Source organism: Taudactylus pleione, unplaced genomic scaffold (assembly GCF_031769625.1).
Source record: "Taudactylus pleione unplaced genomic scaffold, aTauple2 ptg000040l, whole genome shotgun sequence".
Taxonomy (NCBI): domain Eukaryota; kingdom Metazoa; phylum Chordata; class Amphibia; order Anura; family Myobatrachidae; genus Taudactylus; species Taudactylus pleione.
The window spans coordinates 24,292,184-24,319,337 of NW_028284442.1; the positions used below are offsets into that span (position 1 = coordinate 24,292,184).

Here is a 27,154-nt window from a genome sequence, read left to right on the forward strand (position 1 = left end):
TACATTAAAAAAAAAAAGTTTTATTAAATCATTTAGCTACATTGTACAAAGATATCAACAAGAACAAGGTCCGTACAGTTTCTACACAGCTTTAGTGAAGTCAACCAAAAAAAAAAAAAAATTACAAAAAAGTTACGATAAGCAAAAAAAAAATATATATATTTGCAAAGGAGAAAACCAGAGATGTACGATTCTGAGCATGCGCTTAAAAGAGTCCCCCATGTTGAATATCAACAGTGATCAAGTCCTCCAATTTTCTGATGTACAGACTATGCATACAGGTCTTCGCGGTCAGCAGAGTACACTTCACCCTCCTGCAACAAGGCGAAGTTCAAAAAGTGCGAGGGGCGGTGAACTTCGTGATAAAACTCTTTGGGGTTAGCCAGCTGGAGTTCATATTTCATGTTGGGATCATGTCTAACACCTAGCAGAAAAGAAACCACAAGTTGACACAAGAGAAGTTCTACATCTTTTCTTTACTCTACATTAAGAAAACCCATACGGTTACAGAAAGCAAAGTTATACAAAGAAAGTTACATACCCATGAAGTTGTAGTTCCAAGATGCCTGTGCTGGCACCATGAAAAAGCCAAGGAAACGATCAGACAGCAGCATCTGGACTCTCTCGTAGTGAGAGGGCAGGTAGCCTTTGGGGTTGTTTCCTTTATCGGTGTTCTGCCTTCCCCACTCATAACCGCTGGGTGTCAGTTTATAGGCAGTAAGTGTGCAGGAGCCGGGGGTGAAGCTGAGGACACAAAAAGCTCCAATGTAATACATCATACAGACCAGAAATTATACTCTATACCCTACAGAAATTCAAGACTAAGGAAATCATACATGATTTTGAGAATAAAAAGGAATGTTTACTATGTGGGACAGGGGTGGGGAACCTTTTTCTGCCGAGGGCCATTTTGATATATATATAACATTATTTGCGGGCCTGCAGCAGGCCACGTCCCCTCCATGTGACGTCACACAGGGCAGGGCCACAATCGCCGATGATTACAATGCCCGGAGCATCCTGAGCATGCTGCGGGGAGCTGTAAGGTCAGCGGTGTGACCGTCTGAAGTGTCCTAAGGATGCTCCAGGCGGCATTGCTGCATAGATTCTGGCTGCAGGATGCCATTCTAGGCACACTGCTAGCCAGATGAGGCTAACAGAAAAAGCTCCAAGGGCCAGCCCAAATGATTCCGCAGGCCTTATACGGCCCCCGGGCCTGAGGTTCCCCATCCCTGATGTAGGAGGATCAATGTAACTCAAATATGCACTGTGGGAGTGGGTAAGCAGAACATTTGTGACTGAGCAGCAACGGATGATGCTCACAAGGTAGAATGTTATGTGAGATATAAAGAATGATAATTACTGTGTGTAAGAATGATTAACGCCTGCTAACCTGCAAGTTATGATGATCGTTTTCTCTCCATCCCAGGCAGGATTATCAGCCATAACTTTAGCATGAGTGGAAACATCTTGGGGGGAAAGCTGTGGAGACTCGTTTGGTTGCGTGTGAACCCATCCTAAAGGCTCCATTTCCTAGTGGACAGAATTAAAATTAAAAAAAAAAAAATGTGTACTCATACACCTATCTTTTACGTGCCATATGGCGCGGCTTAGAAACTCTGCCAAAGGTAGTTATTCTTGTACTTTTTTTTTTTTTGCATTTTGTGGTTTATTCGCATTGTAGCCGCATACAAAGTCACTTACAGTGTACTAGGCTCTAGGGTTAGTGTCATAGCCACATACAGAGGCACTTACAGTGTACTAGGCTCTAGGGTTAGTGTCATAGCCACATATAAAGTCACTTAGTGTACTAGGCTCTAGGGTTAGTGTCATAGCCACATACAGAGGCACTTACAGTGTACTAGGCTCTAGGGTTAGTGTCATAGCCACATACAGAGACACTTACAGTGTACTAGGCTCTAGAATTAGTGTCATACCCACATACAGACACACTTACAGTGTACTAGGCTCTAGGATTAGTGTCATAGCCACATACAAAGTCACTTGCAGTGTACTAGGCTCTAGGATTAGTGTCATAGCCACATACAAAGTCACTTGCAGTGTACTAGGCTCTAGGATTAGTGTTTATGTTGCAAAGGAATTGGTACGAAGTGGCAGATTAAGCACAACGATGCATGGTGTGAAGAAGCATGGTGTAAACATGTGGTGTGGCCAACTCGTATTAGACATCTGGTTAGCGTCAGAGTAGCAGCTGCATGAAATTCTAGCACCCAGATTACCCATGCATTGTACATTTGTTGGATTAGTGATGCGAATAAAAGACGCATATTTTCTGAAGTCTGAGGCTGGACACAAGGCGCAGATTAGTAGCAAAGTCCATGGCACGCCAAACTGGGCTATTTGGTGCGATTTGAGTATAAGTGTACGTGGACACTTCTGTAGAAAACAACGCAAGTTGAAAACTGGTAACACAGCTCATTACAATACTAAGTGCAAGAGGAGGTGAGAAATTCAATTGGAGAACTGAAAGAGACAAACTGCTTGTAAAAGTTACCTTTAGGTACTCATGCTGTGGCAGCTGACTAGGCAAGTGAACAGTCTGATGAGTTCCCCACTGTGGCACCATCACAATGCAGCGAATTTCCTTCACCTGAGGGTTATCAGGCGGACTCACTCCATACAGATAGCCAGCAATCTTTATACAACAAAATGTAAGGGAACACATAATCATTACAACACATTCCATCTAAACCTAAAAGAACAGACAAATGCCAAAATCATTTCTAAAGGAGAAACTGTACAATACAAACTGTGATAGAAAATGGCCAATTAGTGCTTTCAAAAGGGTATCTTGTTCAAGGGACACAATGAAATCAACTTCAAATCACTACTGAAAACCCCACCCGAGGATATAATGTTTTATGTAACTCCCCACAAGGGCAACGCCAAACAGAAGCATAAATTTGGTCTCTTTGAACCATAATTGAATTTTTTTTTTAAATGATAATATGCACTAATGTGATTTGATTTACTAACATCAGTCGGATTACAATGTAGCCTGCCATTATGTAACTGGGATGAATGGGCAAGATAATGGTTATTGCAAAACACATAGGTGCATACAGGAGGAAGGAAAAGCCCCCTCCCCCTACACACTCCATCCAGCAGTAACACTGACCTGGGCTCGCAAGTCAGAGATGCAGATGAATTTCTTCAGCACATTCTTGGGCAAGATGTAGGTGTAACCAGTTTCCTTGATATCATCAGAGGACACATAGATGTGGTTGGTTCGCAGATGAAGATTAGCAGCAGATATCGCTCTGCAAAAACAAAACAGAGTATTGTCCTGAAAGTACACACTGTTACATAAACAATTCCACCAAGCAAATACACACACACACTTGAGACTGGCAAACACCCATGACAAATTGTCCTAGCCAGAGCAACATATGATCCAATAGTAAAAGTAATATTAATTGTGACACCTGGCAAATCTCAGGACAAGACACACACACACACACACACCGCATGTAGATGTGCGTGCTGGAGTTTATATAAGTCAGTATATAACATGCAGAACCAGCTGAAGTGTCGTCATGTCTGTACCTGACTCGCCACTCTGTCTTGGAGGAGAAAGTCTGCGTCTCATAGTTACTGGTGGTGGAAGTGATTATCTCATCCCCATGCTTGTTGACGGTACGTGTCTGAGTTGCAGTAAGCTGAGATTGTTCCTTTGTCTGCTTCTCAATTTCTGCGATCTGTTGTCTCTGCTGAGACGGGGCAGAGATTTCCATACCCAAGATGATATCTCTGATCTCAGACTGTGTTAGGGAAGCCACATTTACACTAGAAACAGAGATGATGCACTTTGGTTACAAACCACCACTTCCACAGCTTACAATGGTACATACTGAAGCAGCAGGAAGAAAAAAAAAAAAAAAACTTTTGTAGCAGAGACTTTTGGGACAATCTAGTAAACATATAGCCAGAGGGTACTAAACTGGATTACAAGGTGTATTTAGTAAACAAATAGTCATAAATAAATGGCAGACCTTTTGCACGGTTTGTTTAACTTATTTTATCTTTCCAGAGAAGAACTAAGCCGATATACAAACACATGTAGAAATATTCATACATATTACAAACTTGTCCCAGACTGGGTTTAGGCTTAAGACTAGATATCTGTTTAGAGCCCAAAACATGCTTTGCGTAATTTGAAAAAATGTTCTTACTTGTTCTTCTTCCCGTAATCAGCCAAAATCAGATCCTTCAGCTGAACTTCCACCTTAATCCATTCCTCATCCGTTAGTGTGGGCCAGATATGGTGAGGCTCGGTAATTGTCGTCTTGTCCGGCTTCAGGATTACCTTTGCGCGATCGTTGTTGACGTGCAGTGCTCTCAGAATCAAGATCAGTCGAGAGAACGCCTGCAACAATTACAGCCAACTGAGCGACATCATGTATAGAAGCCAAAATAATTTATGATAAATTGAAACCCGTAACACATGTAATTGCAAATAATTCAGACCCAATTGGAAATGGAGAACATTTATTTACAGTGTATGAAGAAATGGTCTTCAGCCAGTCATCGTAGAGATTGAAGAGAACCATCTGTGGCTCAGTGGCCTTTAAGATCAGATCTCCAAACTTTTCCACCTTCAGACATGCTTGGAAAGGGAGCTGCAGTTCAGATCCTTTGATCACGATGTTGGGGAAGTCCAGCAAGTGTACCTGTGATTCAAGTGGACCAGGGATAAATAAGTAGCCAAAACGACCAAGCCACCTAAACATTACGACGGGGTGGAGTGTTATTTCTGCTCTTACCTCAAGAGGATCCAACATGCCCTTCCTTGTAACAATGATTTGCTTCGGCTGCTCCTCTACTGGCAAAGAACGGATCAAAGCAGCAACTTCTTCTGCAGTTTTCCACTTCGCCAGCTACAAAGCGGAAACATGGAGAAATTGAAATATTGAAACAAAACCATATCACTGATCTATTCTTTTTTCCCTTAATAGGATTAAGACTGCTACGGATTAAGCCAATGTGGATGATCCCCATCAAGCAAAGTCAGAAATTGAAAGTATTTCTTACTCAAACTTCCTCTAAAAAAGGAGATCATAGGTTCATTGCACTATAGACAGACTGAACTATTCATTTAACCATTATATTCTTAAATACAGAGTTGATACAAGTTCATGAACACCAGCAGGTACTTCACATACCTGACCCAATCGCTTCTGTCCTGCCCACACAGAAGTGTGGATAATCTTCAGGAAAAGCTGTCCAGTCCTGGGGTTAAATATGAAAATGGCTCCATTGATGGGCTTGGTTGTCAAGTTACCTTCAAAAGTCTAATATAGAAGAAAGGAATTAAAAAAAAAAAAAAAAAAGATAAAACGTCTGGTAACTCCAGTATTCCAGTTACAGAGCTTAGAGCCACAGTACCATGACACATAAGCTGTACCTTGTGGATGGTCACTCTGTAGACATTTGTGTCATCCACAAACCAGATGATCTGATTGGAGAAGAGCTCGCCATAGTTCTGGGAGGACAAGTAAGGCTCAGTGGGCTCAGAAGAATACAGCTGCAATCCCTTGCGGATGCGCTCACGCAGCACATAGAGGGCAGGGTTTGCTTTCATGATCTTGGCCATTGCTTGCTGTATCAGGGGCTTCCCTCCAGGGAACCAATTTCCATAGGCGCTAGAAATAAACAAGGAAGATGCTTGTTACAGTCGGACATAATTGCAGGATAATCATCAATCCAACATCAACAGATAAAAAGATTATCCATCATTAATGAGAGTCTCTCACCTGTGGAGGTTATAGGCCAAGTCTATGGCTATTAGCACACCGGTGGGTGATGGGTAAATACTCATGTTATCAGTAGTGTAGTCCAGGAACTTGGCACGAGCATAGCGCTCAATGTCATGTGAATCATAATCTCCCCATCTCAACTGGATATCAATCCAGTACTTCTGTGTGGTAGTGCTATCCATTACATCCCTGCAGGAGAGAACGCACATTGTATCAGCTCATTGTTATAAGTGACACGCAACTGATCTACCAGATAGGACCAATCAGGGAAATAGTAGTAGGCTGTAAAATGAGCCAAGGCCTGTACAACGATTACAAACTGAAAACAGAAGGTGGAGTTCAATGGTCAGGGTTATAACAAAACAGCTACACAAATTTGTGGATTAAATGTTAAGAATGAGAAATGTAATTATTACGAGGAACTGTAACAATGCAATGGGGTCAGAGTACATACTTGGAGTCAGCAAGCAGAGATGGGCGGGACACGTTCCACTTGTAGGAAGCAAATAGCAAGATATCTGCACAAGATGAGTTCATCTTATAAGACTTCCTAGGGTGGATGGTCTCCTTCTGAACAGTCTCAATTTCCAGAGCATCCAGCTCTTGGTCAAACACCTGAATGACACAGGAAGGGCCATCAGGACTTATTACACACTGCAAGTCACTGATCAAGAGGAGAACACCACAAGATACATCAAATATGAAAGGGACCCATACCTGACACAGGTCCATGACAATGCTCTCATGAATCTTCTGCCACAAATGGGCCCTGAAGATCTGAATCAAAGAGATCTTTAATGTGGGAATTTTGCCATGCATGAAAATGCCAGTCAAATCCAATTGCACCTGGAATCCAACATATACCTAACAAGAAAGTACAATCGAGAGTAAATAACAGGAATAGCAAGCCATTAAGAACTGCAATTCGTAGGTGCAAATTAGAGACGTACATTGGCTCTGTTGATTGTGGGAGACCACCAAAGAGTGAATCTTCTGTTGGGGATCTGGTTCAGACCAGACCTCTGAGCGTTGGTCAGTTTCTTCCACTTCATAGACTCTTCAAAGCCGCTGGCTTTTTCCCTGGTAACAAAACACAGTAAGGCATTGAGGGCTGAAGAAAGACTGGAGGATAATATAGGTCCATGGGCAGTTTTTACATTCGCTGATAACATTAGTTTAGTATACGGCAGTGATAAACACTAAACGTTAACCCACCAGAGTACGTTGCCCAAAGTGCATAGTTTTTTTAGATAAACCCTAGATATTAGAGAACCATTAATTTTAATTACAGATAACATTGGTGTATTTGCTGTATTCAGAGAGTGTATAAACCTACCAGAAAAGACCTTCCCATGTGGGGAAGTAAGTGCCTTTGAACAGTGTGTGCTCCAGAATTCCTTCCACACCCCCAAGTGCCTGGATCATGTCTGTGCGGTAGTTATTCAGATTCCAGAGCTTCCCGTCATGACGTTGATGTGTCCACCAGAATGGGTTCTGTTTTAGTACCTGATGGATCAAGCAGCATTGATCAGTAACACTGCATGCACATAGGGCGAAGAAGCAAAAACATTTACTTTATATAAATAAAGTTACCTGGTACTGCTTGAAATCTGTACGAACTCTCCAGCCCTTGTCGTAAGCCAGGGTGTGCCTGTCCTTCTGGAAGAGCGTGTTGATACGTGGAATACCCCTATCCCATGAATCCTCCAAGTCTTCCAGGGTAAGACGCCTATAATAAGAAGGTAAAATAAGTTTTGCAATACCAACTACAAAATTGTAACCAGGAATGGGAATAGGGAAGTATGGCTTCTTTACCTGTTCTGAGCAATGGCCTCCTGTCTTTTCAGAGCATATTCAGCCCAGACTCTCTGCGAGTCAATAAACTCACTCTCCCATGGCTGAATGTAGCGATACAAGTTAGGAATCAGCTGATCCTCCTCGTGGCTCATACCAGAACGGAAATGGGTGATCCCAACGTCTGTCTGTTTAGACCATCTGTTCACAAATGCAGGAAGGTCAAGTCAAAGAAAATACTAGTGTATTGCAGCAGTTACATTATGGAGAGACTAGGTTCAATATTAATAGAACTTCATATGTATATTACCTGAGATCAGACTGTGGGATAAGCACGTGTCCCATAGACAACATGCCTAGACCTCCAAGTTCCTTTGGTGTGTAGAAGACCACAGGTGGGAAACGACTTGGCATTTTAGAGTTCAGTCCAATCTTTATTCTGGTTTGGATTTTGTTCTCGCATTTCACTAATAGATCAAGTAGCTCCTGCGTATTGACCACAGCTTCACGGAAATAGGTCATAAGGCCTATCAATGCAGTGTTCCACTTGTTCACAATCTGGAGAAACGCATCAAGACAACCAAATCAAGGGTATATACACACCAAGACTACGCCCAATTTAGGCCCGTATCCAATTAAAGACAAAAAGCTGCGATCGGCAAGAAGTTTTCGCCGATGCGTGGTTTTCACCTGTTTGCCTAGGCAAAAACTCCACAGGCAAAAGCAGATGAAAAAAAAATAAGTTTCTCCACCCAAAGGCAGGAGAAAAGAAGTGCAAAATCCATATTTTGGGGGTAAAAATGTGGGGACTTCGTTCAGAACACTTTGGACACCCCCCTAATGACTAATTAAAACATCTTAAATTACCCCAAAAAAGACGTCATTTTTGGGATGAAAATGTAAAAAGTGTTGGAAAATGGGTCTAAAGTACTGGGTCAGGTATTTTGGGGTGCTGTATGGTTGGGGCAGGTGTTTTTAGGATTGCAGTTGGCTGCAGCAGGTGTATTTTTTAAATCTGCACTTTATAGACACAAACATATACTAGCAGCCATTTTAATGTACCCCCTATTAAACTACAGCAATTATTTTATCCAAAAGAAATTGCTTTCCATAATTTTCCCACACTTATGCAAATATGCATAGAACAGCCCTTTAACTCAATTTAAAATACCCTAATTACTTTTATTAGGGTTATCAATATACTTCTATATGGATTCCCCATGTCAGTTATGCTTCTTAGCGGGTACAGACAATTCCCCCAAAAAGCTGTCCTTTTCGCTACATTAGCACATATGCATCTTCGCAATTGAATAGGGTGACAAGCGGGTGCGCGCATTGTGAAAGCAGGCGAAAAAACTTTTCTTCAAAACAGGCGAATGAGGCGAAACGGGCTTCTACGCACAAGCATTAATCATTCCCACCACTCCCCTTGTCTAAATAGGACTGCTGAATAATGGAGATGGAGCCTCAGAGTACACACAGCCATCTTTCCAACGTGCACGACAAAAGCAGTCAGGAATAGTGCAGCAAGATGGAAAGCAATGTTTCATATAAGCATTTCTGGGAACAGCCTAAAATACTTTCCAACTTTGTATGTTTTGGGTAAAATACAAAAGTAAATGCAAGTCTTACATAAACAACTTACCTTGGTAAATGTAGTGGACCCTGAGGCCATGAGAATCTGACGAACTCTGTTGTGGAACCTCTGCATGGACTCATCATCCACTCGCAAGAAACACTGAGCTGTACGTTCTTTGGTCACCTGCAAAAATGAGACTCCAATAAACCTGTTCCCATCTCCGACTCAACATAAAAGATTTGCTTTGCAATAAAACAGGAACCACACTATGCAAACCTCATTTTGCAGATTCCAGACACCATCCTTATGAGTGAATTCTTCATAGCTTGTACGACACTTGGGCAGAATACGGCATTCAAAACCACACATATTGAATAGCAGATTGGGATTATCTTTGCTGTACACAGACACAAAGCTGTTTTCCCACTGCACAGTGGTGACAGAACGAGGAAGGCGATTTTTAATGTCCCAAAACACAGCACGACCACTATAGAGAAAAAATTTTTTTTTAGGATTAGTACATATATACAGAGTAAAAAAATCTAAGTAATAGTGCTGCAAAGATCAAAATGTATGGGACAGACATGTCTTCAAGTTTGTGGTTCTACTCGTGTACGAACAATCATGAACTTGATGGTTGCTGTTTATTGCACTACAACTGGTGGTCTGCTTGATGTGCTCAGATAGCCCTATGTTATGCTGCAAGCATTCTCTTAGAAGGGTCCTATACAACACTATAACGTCAGAAGTTCCTAAACTTCGACATTACAGTACACGTTTTAAGAATATCCATGCTTGAGCACAGGTGACTTCATTAGTACCTCATTCAATTTGATTTAAACATCTGGACTCAAGCATTGATATCCTTAAAACCTGAACTGTAATATAGCAGAGTTTGGAAAACCTCTGCTATACGGTCTTATTTTAAATCAACATACTTGGGCAAAACCCAAGAATGTTTTTCTTTAGAGTACAGATGTATCCAAATATATCAAAACTGTGCGCTATACATGACGCGGGAGCTCCGTGTGACTCAGTAGCGCCAAGTGTTTTCATGCGATTTTTTACCTTCAAATGAGTTATTCGCACAGTGAGCTTCTGCTGATTAAAATTATATGCAGCATGCCTACGCTCTGTGTGTGACGCTACATTAGAGTGTTAGAGCCGCTGACACCAACGTAGCGTTATGCATGCAGATAGACGTGCAGTCGCTCAGAATATAGGTATACTGCATATTTTCATCAGCAGTAGCGGCTTGTGCCAACATCGTTGTAGCGGCTTGTGCCAACATCGTTGTGCCAATAAGACTCATTTGAAGGTAAAAAGTACCACGAAAAGACACTTGACGCTACCGAGTCACTCCATGCCATGACGCGACTAGAAAGGCTGTTTAACGCACAAGGAAGCTAGATGTAAGTGGACACATCTGTATATTATACAGTTTTAGGTGTCAATGAATAAAATGATCTGTTACAAAGTTAAAGCTGTAGTAGTCTCATCTAAACTTGGTATTGGGAGCAAGGAATACAATTGCAGGACCTATGAAAATTTGAGAAAAAATAAAAAAGGAGCCATTTCATTCTACTTTATTTTGCTAGGACCAATATATGGAGAACTTACTTTCATTATAGTGTGATCTGCCATGTGGATTGCGTCATCTTGGTATTATACATTTACTACATACTTGACAGCAATAAAACAGTAGTGTACCAGAGTGAGCCTAAATATACCAATGCATTCAGAAAACAGCAGTAACTAATACAGGACATGTCTGAAAGTTGGAAGAACCTTTGAAAACTACATTAAAGCTAAAGAATATCAGGATACTGCTGAAATATGCTAGGACTTAGAACAGAAACTCATGGCATGGACATTAACTTTATACTCTGAAAGGTGACTTACAGATTGACATCGTGCTTCATAAGCCGCATCCTGGCATCTCTCGGCCAGCACTTTTTGTTGTTGTAGCCCACAATATTCTCGTTATTGGGGTCTGGATGCTCTGTAAGGTATCTCTGAATAAGATCTCGAGCTTCATCAGCTGAAAATCTGAAAGGGGAAAAACATTTTTATTATAACCTCTAAAAACTGGCACTTGCAGCATCTATCTGTCCAACAACAGACCGGCAGAAAATTCTCACTCACCGGAAAAAGATGTGAATGCGATCAATATATCTGCAGTACAAGCGGATGGGGTGAGTGGCCTCTGTGGCCACATCCTGGAAACTCAAGAAGTCATTTGGCATCTGAGGTGGACCGGCCATCTCGCTGGCTCTGTGCAAACCCAGGACCAACAGGTCCATCACCAACCCGTAGTACTGAACAATGAAAGAAGCAAACTGCAACCCTCGAATGATGCCATACGAGTTTGTGTGATTCATGTCCTGTGCAAAAGAGAGAAACACTCAGGGTAAAAATCTGATCTATGTGCATTGCCAAGTGTACCAACAGTGTGAGCAACGGTGATCCTTTATAGTGCCAGCAATGCCCACAGAACCTGTGCTGTATTCACAAGATCATATATTTATAGTTTGGACAATGAACAGTAAGGTACTAGCTTCTATATACTTACTTTGTAATTGATCACCACGTTGTTTTTTGCAGTCATGTAATCAGCAATGTTGTGATCAACAATGAGACGTAAGAGACGATTCAACAGGGTCAAATCAATCTTTTCATACATCTTCTCAAACCGTGACTCCAGCATCACATTACATTCGCCCTCAGTGGTGTCCCACACATCCTGCAGGTTGTTAATGCCTGGGGTAAAATGCAAAGGAATGAAGATTTTATATAGGAAATCTCAAGCCATGCACATTAAATAAAAACAGACTTTTTACACATATGTTAAAGCCTTCTATACAATTCTATTAAAGGCACTACAACCTTAGGGTATACTAGAGGCTCCCAACTCCGCCATTACAGTCCAGGTTTTAAGGATATCCAAGCTTTAGCACAGGACTTCATTAGTACAACACTATACGTCAGAAGTTCCCAAACTTCGACATTACAGTACACGTTTTAAGAATATCCATGCTTGAGCACAGGTGACTTCATTAGTACCTCATTCAATTCGATTTAATTATCTGGACTCAAGCATGGATATCCTTAATACCTGGAATGTAATTGCGGAGTTTGGGAAACTCTGGTATAAAGCCTGATACATGAATTTACAGCACTTAATTTGAATCTAAAAACAAATTCTTAAGACTACTCCCCTTTTATATCCTCTAACCTCAGGGAACTTATTGACTAATCAAGCACCACATGACCAGACAGAAAAACAAGTAGTAGAACCACCATTTTATTTACAGGAATCGTATACGATATTTGCCGTTTAGCATATATAATGCCAACAAAATGGTTTCACTCTGGTTACAAACGCAGACTGGGAAAGCCCAACATACAGACCAGGAATGTATCCTACCTTGGCACCACTTGTACACTAGCAGTGGAGGTGGCTCAGTATCTGCAGGTTTGATCCAAGGAGGGAAGAGACGCCTCTTGTCTGCCTCATACCACAAGTATTGATCAAGGTAAGCGTCAGTAATCTTCTCCAGAGGCTCCACATCATAAACAGGGACCAGGTGGCTGTAGAGATCCATGAATTCAATTCCCACCTGAAAAGAACAGAAATCAGTTTTACAGCGGCAAGAGAACACTTTTGCATAAAAACAAACAAAGTGCATAATCATCAGTAAACAAAAAACGACCATTACCTCCTTGAAGGCTCTCTGAGTAAGCAAGTGACGCTTGATCCTGGACAAGGCTTCGTGAGGATTGTCGTATGCTTGTTCAATTAGCCCCAATTCCTCTCTCTGGGACTGATTTAGCCGAGACTTCACACTGGCAGAAAAGAACATTTAAAAAAATATTGTCTCATTAATTTGTTCCAATAAAGAATATTAGAAATCTATATCTCGGTGTTAAAAGGGATAAGGCGACATGATCAAAGAAAATTCCATAGATATGTTGCACTTGAGCAAAGACTATAAAACAAGTAACCAATACCTATATGAAAAACACTAAATATGTGATAGGGACCAAAAGACTGGCATGTCTTTCCGGAATCGGTATGATTTACCGCTGGACCCTTGGCAGACTGTTCAAAATTGCGACAGCGGCTGGCCGACAGAGGAGGAAATCCCGATCGCCCTAGGTCAGTATAAACTAACCTATTTTTCCCCCTAACCCTCCTTTAGAGTGCCTAACCCTAACCTCCCCCCAGTGCCTAACCCAACGTCCCCCGGGGGTGGTGCCTAACCCGAACCTCCCCCCGGGGATGCCTAAACCTAACCCTCCCTCCCCCTAGCCTAACGCTAACCTCCCCCCGGGGATGCCTAAACCTAACCCTCCCTAGCCGAACGCTAACCTCCCCCCGGGGATGCCTAAACCTAACCCTCCCTCCCCCAGGTGCCTAACTTTAAGTCCCCCCCAGGAGCCCTAAACCTAACCCCCCCGCGACTGTCCGCTGCGACGCCCGGCATCCGCTTGATTGGGATGCCGGGCGCTGGTCTCCCAGCATCGGTAAAATAACAGGCGTCTAAATTTAGACGCCTGTCATTCGTCCCTCGTCGGGATTAAATTGTCTGGAAGCCGGTGGGTGGCATTCCGACCGCCGGCTTCCTAAACGTATACAGTCTTTCCAATTTAAAAAGGCTACATAACCATTTATTTACCTGTATGCCTCCTTCAATCTCTCCAGGGCCAAGATGAGTAGTTTCGTATCGTGCTTGTATGAAAGAGGAGGGAACGGAATAGGAGAGAACCTTCTGCTCTCCAGCCAGTGGACTGTGGTGGTGTACACAGCTACAGCCTCCTCAGCAGTGATGTACGGCCCGTCCTACAAACCACACACGCAGCTTAGCAAAAATTTAAACCAATAAATCAATTAATACCAATACAAGGGACTCTGATCACCTTCAGATAGTTGTGCTGTCTCTCTTGCTCAGCTTTCAGGTATAGTCGGGTCAGTCGGCCCAGATTTTTCTTGCACACAGTTTTGTCCACAGTTGCACCACGGCGAATACGCTCTCTGTTGTAATGGGCAGTGTTCGTCCACCAGTCAGCTTTCGCCTTCACGTAACGAAGAATCATGTTCTCAATAGGTGTGGGGAGACCTGGTACCTGGAAGAAAAAACAAACTTTAGAGGAAAGCAAAGCTGGAGCATGCACAGTTTCAAATGATTACATGACAATTTCTGAAATTAAATCTGTGGTCGAAATCTATATTTCTCATTTTATACAACACAAAGGGCCATAATATTACAACTGTAAAGAAAAAACACACTTCTAAGCGAACCTTGAGGAGATGTAGAGTAATAATAAAGCTTCCTGTACTTACTTTCCATGGAATGTTTGCTTTCCAGCATCTCCAAGCTTCACTCAAGTGTTGCAGGATGGTTCTGGCTTTGTTCTGCTTGATGCCTTCTGGCATCATATCCAAAATGTCATGCATGACAGCTGCCCTGAGCTCTAGATCGAAGTGAGACTCTACTCTCTGCTTGGTCACGGTTTTTGCTACCCCTTTGGAATGACGACCTGAAAGGAAAAATAACACCATACTTCAATTTCAAAGAACCTTTCTGAACATAGGACACACTGGTGAAAGGTAATCCTAAATGACTAACCTTCAAACTGCCTGGCCAGTAGATTTCCCAGCCATCTTTCCAGCAAAGGAGTGATGCCACGCATAAAGAAAAGCCAAACTCTCCAGCCTGCTGCCCAAAACCCACAGCCTGGTCCTTTCCCCACGGGGCCCTAATTAAGAGGTAAAAAAAAAAAAAAAAAGAAGGGGTCTAATTTCTGATAATTCTTATCAGCAGAAAAAAAAAAGCAAAATAAAAGTGCAACAAGAACTCACTGTGTTGAACCTGTAGTAGATCAGATGCTTCAAATCTTTGCACATTCGGATCTGTCTCATGAGTTTGTATTTGTATCTGTACATTCCAGTCAGCTGACCAACATGAGCAAAGATGTACTGTAGCCCATCAGACAACTGTAAGGAAAATACAGGGCTATTCAGATTGTTCTCATCTCAGCTTCCTGTTATTATAACTCTCTATTTGGTTTAAAGCATAATGTAAAATTACATACTCTGGAAGTGGAAGATAAAACAGAATACAAGAAGTCACTTAGTTGGTCCTTACCTGAAAAGCATCCACATTACCGAGTCTGTACTGCACATGGCTGTCCACCACCAGTTTGGTCAGACGTAAAACCTCCCGGCACAAGTGGAAGGCATTGCCGAACCGTGACTTCTTACGTTCCTAGGGAGATAAATGTGAACAGATATTTAAAATTTCAGAATGGGAATGAAAACTAGCAATGACAGGATCACTAAAATCGTGCTTTAATTCAGCAATGTAAGCAAACTATAGGCTACATGTACATAACTAGCAAGAAGCTGGGAAAGAAAAGAGCTAGAAGCATCAGGCGCTTCTGAATTACCATAAAACAATCTTCATATCATTAAGCTCACAGAACAGCTCTCCACACATAGGTAACTAGGCAATTTCATTGTCTGCAGGTGGCTTGTTGCTTTAACATAGGCTTTATATTTGTATTATACCTTTGTGGTCAGTGTTTTCACTGGTTTCAGATTAAAATTGTAGTCCAAATGGAGATAGTTAAGATTCTTTCTGTGGATCAGCAAGTTCAACATGTTGTAGCCCTGACGGCAAACCTGCAGGCCGACCTCTACCCAATCCAGCTTTGTGGACTGAAAGAACTTTGTGGCTTTAAATGAACGGAACAGATACCTGGGAAACACAAAACAGACAATGTTATTTCAAAATCAAAGGATTTTTGTAGTCCATTATACACATAAGCAATCCAACATACCTCTTCTTCTGAGCTTTAGGTGGTCTGTGTTTAAGAGCATTGAGCACATAATATTTCAGAAGTTTTTGGTAGGACACTCGAACTTTAACTGGCTGACCTGCGGGACAATGCTCCCGATACCTAAGGGACAAAATTCAATATCATTGGGTGTAAAGCTTGTACTTTACGCTACCTACCAAACGTCATTAGATTGTACTGATAAAATCACTCACCAATTCTTCACCAGAGGGATGTCAACAGCTCTCCTGGTTCTACCAGACCTCAAATTGAAAGGACGAGGAGCCCAAAGCAAAGCAATGCCATTGGCTGTGTTGTCTGTATACAGAGGGGTATCTTTGAGGAAGGGTTCAACATATTCTGGCAACTCAAACTCTTCATCATCCTCTGGTAAGGGCTCTTGACTCTGAAGGGAAAGAGGTTTAGGATTTATATATTTACTGAGAGAGGTAACTGGCCTCAACAGCCAGAAGCACTATGAGGTTCACAGATATACAGATATAGAAGAATTCATGCAGAAATACAACAATGTGAATAATAAAAAGCAGCAATTGGGGGGTTAGATGCTCCTTTGCAAGAACGGAACCTAGAGACACTAATATGAGGAGCATAATTATAGTGGAGTTACTACTGAAGTTTTTATAAGCAACAAGTAAAAGGTTGACCATAAATGACTCTCACCTTTACAGAGTGTCTGTGTGAAATGGGGTTGATCAGAGGATCAAAATAGAAAGCTGGCAGGTCCGGATCCTCGGTTTTAATGAACACTACATTTGGTGTGTGGTACCTGTAACCAGATATCAAAGTTAGCAGCATGTTCACCGTATGCACTGAAATATCAGAAATTGTGCGACTGCTCCTCCTTACCATGTCAGGTGTACGTGATGGGGAAGGTTGTTGTACAGATAAGGGAATGCAATCTTGTACTCTGTGCGAATTGGCTGGCGGATAATGATCTTGTTGATATCATTAAATTCATTCCAGTCTTCATCCCTTTTAAAAGAAACAAACAAAAATAAATAAATGACAGAAAAAAAATAAACCACACATAATCAGTGGTAAAAACAAATGACTCTCTCACTTACTGCAAGTTAATGTCTCGAACCAAAGGCTCAAATTTTGGACCACCAGGAATTGCCATGTTTAAAGCCTTAGAAGTGAAAAAGGCCTTTAAGTCAAATAGATAGAAGTAGTTGTCATCTACTAGATCTGTGAGCAGCTGATTGGCCAATCGGTACAGCGTAGACATCATTGGAAGTGTAAATTGCCAACGCTGGTATGTTGTTCCATTTACATATCTACAAGGAAAGAACAAGTGCTAAAGGTCAATGGCTTGTTTGCAAACCAATAATAACAGCATAGGCAACAATTTTTACAGTATAAGTTAACCAACTGAGAAACAAAAATGCAATCTTCTGTCCATTTATCAAGTTAAATCAGATGTAAAGGACGTGTAACAAGTCTTACTTTCGGTTGTCTCTTAGTGGCTGGTGGTCATAGAACCAGTCCATGACAGGAGCATCTTCCTCATTGTCCAGTTCCAGTTGGATGGCCTCTAGCGGCTCCACATCAAGGATGTTATCTGCATAATCCAACGGTGGTTCTTCATCATCAAAAGGAGGGAACCTCATCCTCTTGAAATGCCGCCTGTCTCTCTTTTCTCGTCTCATCATGATCCACATAGACCTGTGGTAAAAGGTTAGAAGGGGGGAAAAAATAAATAAAAAAGAAGACTTCGGACAGACAAAGTCAAAGAACTTACCATAGGTTTATCTGAAAAAACACAATTCTATTTGGTTCAAAATCTACCAACTATGGGTGAACATTTTTCAAAACTAGAGACCAAGAAAACTGGCGAAACCCATAGCAATCAGATTTTTGCTTTCATTCTTTATAGTGCCCCAAAAGTGTGCTACAACATGATTGGTTGCTATAGGCAAAACCAGGTTTCCTGTGCTCTAGCTTTCAAAAATGTCCACATGTATAGAAGAAGTTGAGTTAGAAGTCTACATTGTTTCTTCCAATTGAGGTTTCCTGTTCAGATTGAGCTTATACCCCATTAGACAATCCCTACATATTGTAAAGCCGAAGGGTAAAGTTAGTGTTGGTGCAGATTCAAATAGAACTATGTGAATAAAATTTTACTACTGTAAAGGTGCGTATCCACTACGAAATTAAACAATAACGACATCGCTATTGTTCAATCACTTGTTAATCAGGCACAAATCGAGCAGTTTAACATCGAAAACGACCAGCAATACGCTCTCCCGCTGGTCGTTTTTGACATCTATCATCGCCCGAACATGCTGGTCAGTCTGCCGATATCGACAGATTGGCCATGTTCAGGGATGAGGGAGGGTGCTTACACTGAAAGACTGAGCGTTCAGTGTAGGCACAGAACAGACAAACAACTGCATGATTACAATGTCATAATCGTTCAATCGTTTCACAGTCTGCTAGTGGATAAGCGCCTTTACAATGCCACTATTACTACAATGCTTTGTAGAATCTCGCCCATTATGTAAGGGAAGTAACCCATTACTGTAAATGTCATTACTGTTTATGCATAACACATCTTGCAAGACAAATTTGTTTCTTACCCCCATTGCGCTATGTAGACAGGCTCAATAACCCAAGGAATCTCACTGACAAATGAGATGGCTCCTGTAATGTGATACAACACTGGCACATCTCGGATCTGCTCCCAAGGCATGGGCATGTTCTCCAGTAATTTCAGAACAGCATGAGGCATGTACTTTAGAGCTCTGCAAACAAAGACATTGTGTATTATAATACTGTAATCAGGTAAGGGGCGAAGTGTCACATATGCTACTACTCTGGCTTACGTTTACCTTGCCAAATACTCATATGCCCAATGACAAAAATATATTCTCTTACCCAAGGTAGACCCTCTTATCATGCCGGAATTTTCTGTTGGTCATGTCACCATGGTCACGGATGATTTTACGCACATGCTCTGGAGGCATGTCCTCTTTCTGAGCATCCACAAACCCAAACTTCCTTTTCTCTGCATAACGTTTGGCCTGGAGCTGCTGCCATTTTCTAGCTGTAAAAAAAAAAAAAAAATTATAAATAAAAAAAGATTAAAGAGATTAAACACAACTCTACCCCTTTTACCCCAGCAGCCAACTGATCTTTCGCCAACACAATCGCATACTATGCAACAGATCCGTCCTACTTCGTGTCCCCAGCTGTTAGAGGAAATACATTCTATACATATGCAGAATGGCTTTCCTCCTCCTCCTTCAGTGATCTAGCACCAACATCACTGCCAAATTTGCACGCCAGAATGCTATGCGCCTGACACTCTGCAGAGCATGTGCCTGTAACAAAAGGAGGGAACTTCAGCTCCTCCCTGAGAACTAGCCAGCTAATCTTTAAAAGTGATCTGCAGATATATCTGTAGATGTCGTTCATACACACTGAACGACCATCTATCCAGCAACTGCGGGTCCCGCTGGCCGGAGGGCATGTCCGCCACCCTCCCTGCTGCTGCATGTGTATGGGCAGTCTGCAGACCGCCAGTACACACATGCCGATGGATAGATAAGTCTGCAGACATATCTATCCATTGGCTGTGCAGCACAGCCAATGTGATATGCCTGAACGACGTCGTTCAGACATATCGTCTGTACACACTGGCCGGCAGGCAGCAGATATATTGGCCGATCAATTGATCCGACGAAAGTAGAGACGCGATGCGATTTTCTGCCCTTATTGTAATCGTTCATCTGTGCAGTGGATATAGGGCCTGATTCAGAGCGCATAGGGCCAGAGAGTCGATGGTGGGCTATTGCGCACGTGCGGCGTGCACTCCGGCGTGCCCTGGAGCGAGTGAGAAATCACTCACTCCGGGGCTCGCTACAAGAAGGGGCGGCTGTCGATGTTGATCGACAGCTCGCCCCGTTTTGTAGGCGGGGGGGGGGGGTTGGCTGCACAAACTGAAGCGTTCCCGAAGGAACGCCTGCTGTTTGTGGGCAGCCCTACTGTCATCACTAGTGATGTCAGCAGTGGACTTCCTGCTCTATTACCCTAGCACAGGGACTACTCGCAAGCCCGGTGGTCGCGATAATCGCGACCATCGCCAGGACACACGCACACGCTGTGGGTGGTCACCCACAGCTGTGTGAGCGGCCTGGAGGCCGGTCAAAAAAAAAAAAAACATTAGGGATGCCCTGATTCAGAGCGAGCGCACGCAAATAGCGTGCGCCTCTGAATCAGGGCCATAGTGTCCACACTGAGCAATATGTCGTTCAGTGCAGACAGCCTCTCTCATCCCTGAACATGCACAACCTGTCGCATTGCTGGTCGCTGCCGGCATATTCACTGCACGATTAATGAAAAGATTGAACGTTACTAATGTCGTAATCGTTCAATTTTAGCGTGTAGTGGATATGCACCTTAGGGCGCGAGGGGCGGGAGAACAGGCATTCTCCAACCTAACAGCGCACTGAATTGAACAGCTCCAGGAGCTCCCTCCCGGCGCTATTTAAATCACGTTCAATTGAATCGAGCCCATAGACTACACAGAAGTAAACAATTTGACAATTTAGCTTTGTCTATTAGTATTAATCACCTTTCTCCTGCAACTTTTCTTCAGACATGTAATCAGGTGCTAAACCCGGGGGTACAGGCATTGGGGGAACCCCAGGTCTGTATGGAAACACACCAGCCATGGTGTTTCAACCTGTAAAACAAAGGAAAGATGGAGTAAGCATGTGAAGCAAATGTTATCAAAACGCAGAATTATCTGCAGACACACGGCCCATGTAACTACTGAAGTGCGAAGCGGAACCATAACTATTTGCCGAGTACAATAAAACTCTTTCACCGACCGACAATTCAGATTAATGGCCAAAGTATAGTATTATTAATGCTTGGCATACTGTTCAATTATTATCCCAGTCAGCCAATATCCACCTGTTTGGGCTGATAATTGAACAGTGCATTGCCGCTGTAGTAGTAATCATCGCTCCAGCATGTCCGAAAGATCTAATAATTGGTCAGCTGTATCTGGCAGTGCATGCGTTCCGGCAGACCACCTGACATTTCCCCTTATTTCAAAGAGGCGGAACAGGGAAATATTTCCTCCCCAGGAGAAGAAAACCGATATTGTGGCTATACACTGTGAGCTATCTCACAGTGTCTGGCCACGATAGCTAATGGTTTCAGCTTGTCAGATAACATGGCTGTCGGCCGGACAGACATTTGATCTCTCAGTGCATTTCCGGCATAAGAAACACTGCAGAACACTTAGGGCAGTATTCAATTTGAGGCGAAAAGCCGTCATCGGCGATAATTTATCACCGATGACGTCATTTTCACCTATTGTCATTATCCCCATATTCCATTACATTGACTTTTCGCCGGTGCGAAAAGTCAATGTAAAAAAACGGGGATTATTTTTCTCCAGCCTTTAGCTGGCGAAAAAAGTGCAGAATTGGGGTTTAGGGGTGCAGGCTTAAAAAAAGAAAAAAAAAAAAAAAAAAGCCACATTTATGCACCTGCCGCGGCTATTTAAAAACCCGACATCCTTCTGCATGCAAAGACGGGGGTACCCATAGTTATCCCCCATGTCTGGACATCTTTAGGGGGGGGGCAAGTATGATTTCTCAAAAATTCCCTTTTCTTTGTTGCCGCTCCAAGTTTTGCTGGTTCCCATTTTCGCGTCCTCTGAAATTAAATACGGGGAATATCTGGCACACGCACGATACTTTTCCGTCTGGAAAACAGGCAAAAAGTCTGGACTTTTCGCCTCAAAATGAATATGGCCCATACTTGGAAATGGCAAAAAAAAAACACACACACTTAAGACAACAGTCTCTAAGGAATGGGGCCTCCAATGTATAACAGAGCAAAACCAGCTGAGTCATACAGTATGGATACTTTTAACAAAATGTATTTTTGTTGCAGAAATTGTAAGAGATTGAAAACACAGTGAGCCCATTAATACATTAAATAAGAAATCATGTACAGGATATTTGATTCCTACCAAGAAGTATCTAGGAAATTATATGGAAATTAGGGTAAAAAGGAGAAAAAAAAAAAAAAAAAAAAGAAAACACACTGATTTATTGCCCACACATTTTGGGCATAAGCAGCATTTCACATCATTACTTGTACAGCAAAGAACATTCTAAGATACCACAACATAAAAAGTTACTTGAGACTAAGGGCCATATTCAATTTGGAGCAGAAAGTCGTTCTCGGCGAAACTTTTTCGCCAATGACATCATTTTCGCTGATTTCACTCATCTCAGTGTTCAATTGTAGCGTCTTTTCGCCAGTTGAAAAACGGAATGCAATGTAATAGGCGAAAAAGTTTCGCCTATTATTACCTGGCGGGAAAAAAAAATGCAGAATTGCGGTTTTGGGGTGCAGAGGTGCAGAAACCACTTTGCACCCTTTGTACACCCCACTTGACGCTAACTGAGGCAAAAAAAACAAAACAAAAACAAAGGACACCCCAAAAAAAGCACTTTGAAAATGTGGGTGGAAAAGTTCAAAGTGGGGGTACAAATTAAAAAACTAGCGAAATAGCCTTTGGGGGGGTCTGCAAGTATGGGGGAGATGTTTTGTGGATTGCAGGTGTTTGCTGAAGGTGCATTTTTTTGCGCATTTTAATGCTTGACTTTAGCGATTTTTAAATATGCTTGGATCCATTTTCATGTACCCCAAATTTGATGGGACAACTGATTTTTTTTTTTAAAGAAAAAAAACAATGCTAAATACTATTCTTCACCACTTGCTGAAAGACGCTAAATAGCACCTATTGAGACCATTTAAAGACCCCCAAATACCTATATCAGGACTATTCAGGGCTACCCATAGTGAACCCCTATGTCAGAGCTGATTTCCCCAAAAAAGACAGGAGTTTCAGCCGATTTGGAATTGAATACGGGGATACGCAGGGACGAGCGCGAGAACTTTGACGGGGAAACCTCCGATGACGGCGAAAAGTCTGGCAACGGACTCTTCACTCCAAATTGAATATGCCCCTAAGCAGGTTGTTAAAATGTTTAAAGAAAATAAAGCGCTGCGCAGTCAAATTACACCACTAAACAGGAAAACAATTATGGGGGTCAATTGAATTGGTTTCATACGTATCGCGGGTGAGAGTCAGCCGCACTCTACTGCAGCCTGAATTGCGCAAAACTGAATGAGCAAATTTGGGTTGGTAATGGGCCGCAAGTTGCAGGGCCACTGCTAGCATTCTAACACCGTGGCAACTGCAATTCACACCCTTCAAGGATAATTGGATCGACCCCATAGGGTGTAACCATGGATACCACACTACCTTAAGCAATTCTTAGTTCAAGAATTATAAAGTGACTTCTAAAAAAAGCTTAATATTAATTTGGAGCAAATAAATTCCAAGTGAAGTAATGTAGCTTCTGTGATGAGTGCCCAGAGCTATTCAATTGCCCGCATGGCACCATGCACTCAAGTTTGGAGATGCCTTTTACCACGACTAATGCCTGGGGCTTCGTTTCGCTAAACTGCATATTCCGACTTAAGTGCCTGGCACGATGCTGTTACCGCACGGGATGCTGCCCTGAGGTAGAGAGGTTAAGTCGGATTTGTGCTAGCACCTCAGGAGGATGTGAGCAGAAATCCTCTGGTCGCGGATTTACAGCGCAGTCAACCGAATAACTCCGGGAGTGCCCCGCCAAGCTGGGAATTGATTTGCCCCCATTAAGTTAGTCCTACTAGATATGACACTGTAGCAAGTTGATAAAGTTACAGTACTTCTTGGTTTCACTTATGTTAAACTATATTTTAGGCTTGAGGAATTAGCAACTGTAATAAGATTCAGAAGGTATTTACAGCAGGGCTCGACAGATCCCGGGGGCCAGGTCGCCATGGCTACCAGATTTTGCTGCCTGGCAACTAGATTTTGCAGTGAGGGAGGAAGCAGATCCTCATCAGCTCCGGCGGAGATTCGTGCCTATAGTATTGCGGTGTTCATATCATGCACAGGAGTGCATATGCCGAGTGTCGCCTGCGGTGACTGCTGTGCCTGTGTCCGTCCTGCACTGACGACTCCTCTACATCCTGACCTGCTCTGATCCCTGCTGTCTGTCCCAATCTACGCTGATCCTCCTGTACGTCCCGGCTGTCTACTGTCTCCTATCTCCGGCAGCATTGAGCTCTCCGGTAGTAGGGTCTATGCGTGGCCAGGGATTGTGGAGCGGCTTCAGAGGGATAGTGGTGTGACCACGAGGGGAGGGGGGGTTTGTTGTACTTTCTGGCACCATTATTTTATGTGAAATGTGCTCCGTTATTACTGGAGGGTGGAGCAGGGAAGCTGTGCAGAGCAGTGAAGGGGGTCTCCATTATACTGTATCCATTCAACTGTGACCATTTTGTGGACTAGTATAGTGTGTATAACAGTTGCATAACACACAGAGCTGTGCTCCTCACTCACTCCTGTCATTTTTTTGGATGGACGGTGGTCTGGCTCCTACACTTTCATCCTGGCTCCTAGATTTTAGAAAAATTTGTCAAGCCCTGCTCTGCAGTGTGTGCGTAAAACTAGGTACACACTACCTGATTCAATGCACGATCTCATTCTAACACGGATTAGAACGATGTATCGTGAGGATCACATAATGTGTATGCCCAATCACGCATGCCCGCAGGTCGTTCATTGAACTGTCCCATCTGCTGAGCAGCATAGCAGACGGGATGATCAAATGAATGACGCCATGCTGCCAAATGCAGCATGGAACTGCACATCGCACCGACATCCACTGCATCGTGCCATCGCTGGGTACACACATCATGTAGTGTGTACTCAGCAAAGAAGTAGGGAGGACACAGATGCATGGTAAAGCCTTGACTGTGAAAACAAATATATTAGCAAACACGTTTGAATACTAGTGTAGTAGAAAAAGACAGACATTACATAATACCATAGACTACAAATGCAACATAAATAAATAGAATTCACATTTTTAAAACTATATGGCTAAATATGTTGTGTTTAGCTCGCCTTTAAAAGGGCCGCTAAACGTAAAATACAAACTGGCTTATATCATGCCAGGAGAGCAGGTTAATGGAGGACACCTAGCAGTGCATAAAATATCCCATACACATTGCATGCTTTTACTGGTGTAAAAACCTAGAGGGGTTTACCCGCTGGTAGGTAAATGATCTAAAAGGTGCGTATACACTAGACTGTTTGCAAACGATGCAATGGTCATCCAGATTTCCCTTGAACTCCCGGACAAATAAACAATCTAGTGCATACACACTGTGCAATCTACCAAACGATATATCGTGCGTCATACAGTCATTTGGTCGTTAACTATATAATGTTAACATATCACCCGGTTGTCCGGTAGTACGTACACACTGCACAATTTTAACAACATCGTTAACAAGATTGTCCAAATGAGCTGCATGTAGGGGTGACCTGAAGATGCGACGACACCGCCACGGGAGCGCGCATAGTGTGTACACACGTGACGAACTGAAGTTTTGTTGCGTCAGAATCTTTAAAATTTTTCAAAAAGTGATCCAGTGTGTACACACCTTAAGAGCACCAAATAACATGCAAGATCTGTAAAATGAATGAAAACCCTACAATCCACAACGACTTTAAGGTAACCTCATCTCTGAATGGCAATGGAGTTTGGCTTATCCGATATAAAACTGCACACAAGCAACCAATGAACAAATATTAGCACCAGAAAGAGCTAAACACCAGGAGGGTGAGAGCAGTTATACACAGTGTAATAGCCACCACTGTAAGTAATGATTAACAATTTTATAAACAGTGTGTTTTCTTTTGGCCCCTCCATATAAAACTGTCTCACAATCCCACTGCAGAATGGGAACGTGATGGACAAGCCACAACTATTCATCTTTGGGGTTAGATCTGGGAGAGGTAGAGATGAAGTGTGGAAAAGTGTCGATGTGTTACATTGCTTGCTGCAGGATTTTGCATACACCAGAGACTGCAGCTTTACATCACTGGGCAATATAAACAACAACTGATACTCTTGCAAAGTACCGTGCCCGCAGAGACATCAGGTGTAATGTGGGGATACTATGCAACTACAGCACGGGCTGGGGCTCCCCCTGCAGCGTAGGCCCGAGGCCTGGTCTTTCCCTCACCGCACCGCGGTCACACAATTCCCAGCATCACACTAATATCTTCACTCCGACCCCCTCCTCCTGTGTAACACATACCCGGCTCTCCGCCTCACCGTCTCCGCTGCCAGCCGCTGCTCACAGCACTAGGATGGCGGCAACGCACCGCACACGATGATCCCAGCGGTGACCCGGATGTAGAAAGTTACCCCCCAGTCACGTTACACGGTTGGGTTCAACTTCCAGGAAATACAATGGAGGCGCTTTGGATGCGCCGTGACGAAGACGGATGGAGGCGTGGCCTGAGTGCCGAGTAGGATTACGTTGTGCCGTGGTAGACTGTGCGTCCAGCAACAGCTACCAGTTAGTGTACATAGCAACTAAACCTGGCGGCTGTTGCTGTGCTGTGCGCTAATCCATTTGCGGTGATGTGCTCAGTGCTATTACAGTAACGTCTTTTGCATATGAATTCTAGTGAGAAACCTCATGTTAGTGAATATCTGGACTTAAGGGGCCTATCCATTAGCAGATAAATTTGAACGATGAACGATTTATCGTTCAGTCGTTCAATTTATCTGCCAATGGATAGGCTCTGAACGATAAAAAATGCGCACTCTGGTGGCCGGCAAATTGGGTCTTTTGTCTCTCCAACATGTTGGTCAATTATCGTTTTATCGCTGACAGATATAGAAATATCTGTCACGGTAAACGACGAACGATTTTTTAATGAAAATGAATAGAAACGTAAAAAGAAACCCACTCCCAGAATGATGTCATGCAATAGCGTTCGTTATTTGCAAAAATCTGTTATGTACATGACAGATGTCTGTCACAGCAGCCCCAGGAATTTTCAAAAGATAAATCTTTTGTCTTTCAGAAAGATCTGCTAATGGATAGGCCCCTTTACAGTACTTGACAAAAGTCTGAGCGCACACCATGAAATCGAAAATAAGCGTGTTTATGATATATTCTGCTACTTCTGCTGCTTTCTTACGTTCCAAATTGTCAACAAGTTTCCTGAAAGCTCCAGTTAGTCAAAAATGGC

General features: G+C 42.8%; 1 protein-coding gene across 2 annotated transcripts; it reads right to left on the reverse strand.

Moving 5' to 3' along the window:
* Positions 1-26,312, reverse strand: PRPF8 (pre-mRNA processing factor 8). 2 transcript variants are annotated; one of them, XM_088454841.1, is made up of 43 exons: positions 26,209-26,312; positions 20,588-20,698; positions 18,889-19,057; positions 18,591-18,755; positions 17,458-17,676; positions 17,076-17,288; positions 16,858-16,983; positions 16,672-16,777; positions 16,206-16,396; positions 15,994-16,113; positions 15,722-15,911; positions 15,300-15,419; positions 15,014-15,148; positions 14,781-14,910; positions 14,495-14,691; positions 14,071-14,277; positions 13,830-13,993; positions 12,870-12,996; positions 12,578-12,770; positions 11,723-11,910; positions 11,296-11,534; positions 11,053-11,199; positions 9,427-9,637; positions 9,217-9,333; positions 7,882-8,129; positions 7,593-7,772; positions 7,371-7,506; positions 7,114-7,283; positions 6,728-6,857; positions 6,495-6,641; positions 6,232-6,392; positions 5,775-5,966; positions 5,426-5,663; positions 5,184-5,312; positions 4,785-4,898; positions 4,518-4,691; positions 4,194-4,387; positions 3,568-3,807; positions 3,140-3,281; positions 2,516-2,656; positions 1,394-1,533; positions 542-744; positions 1-424 (listed from the first exon to the last, which is right to left on the reverse strand). In XM_088454841.1, the coding sequence occupies exons 2-43, from the start codon at positions 20,685-20,687 to the stop codon at positions 270-272; spliced, it is 7,008 nt and encodes a 2,335-aa protein (XP_088310967.1). In that variant the 5' UTR covers positions 20,688-20,698; positions 26,209-26,312; the 3' UTR covers positions 1-269. The 2 variants fall into 2 exon arrangements, with proteins under 2 accessions (XP_088310967.1, XP_088310975.1); XM_088454849.1 differs by having other exon boundaries at positions 26,226-26,294.
* Between the last annotated feature and the right edge of the window lie 842 nt (positions 26,313-27,154).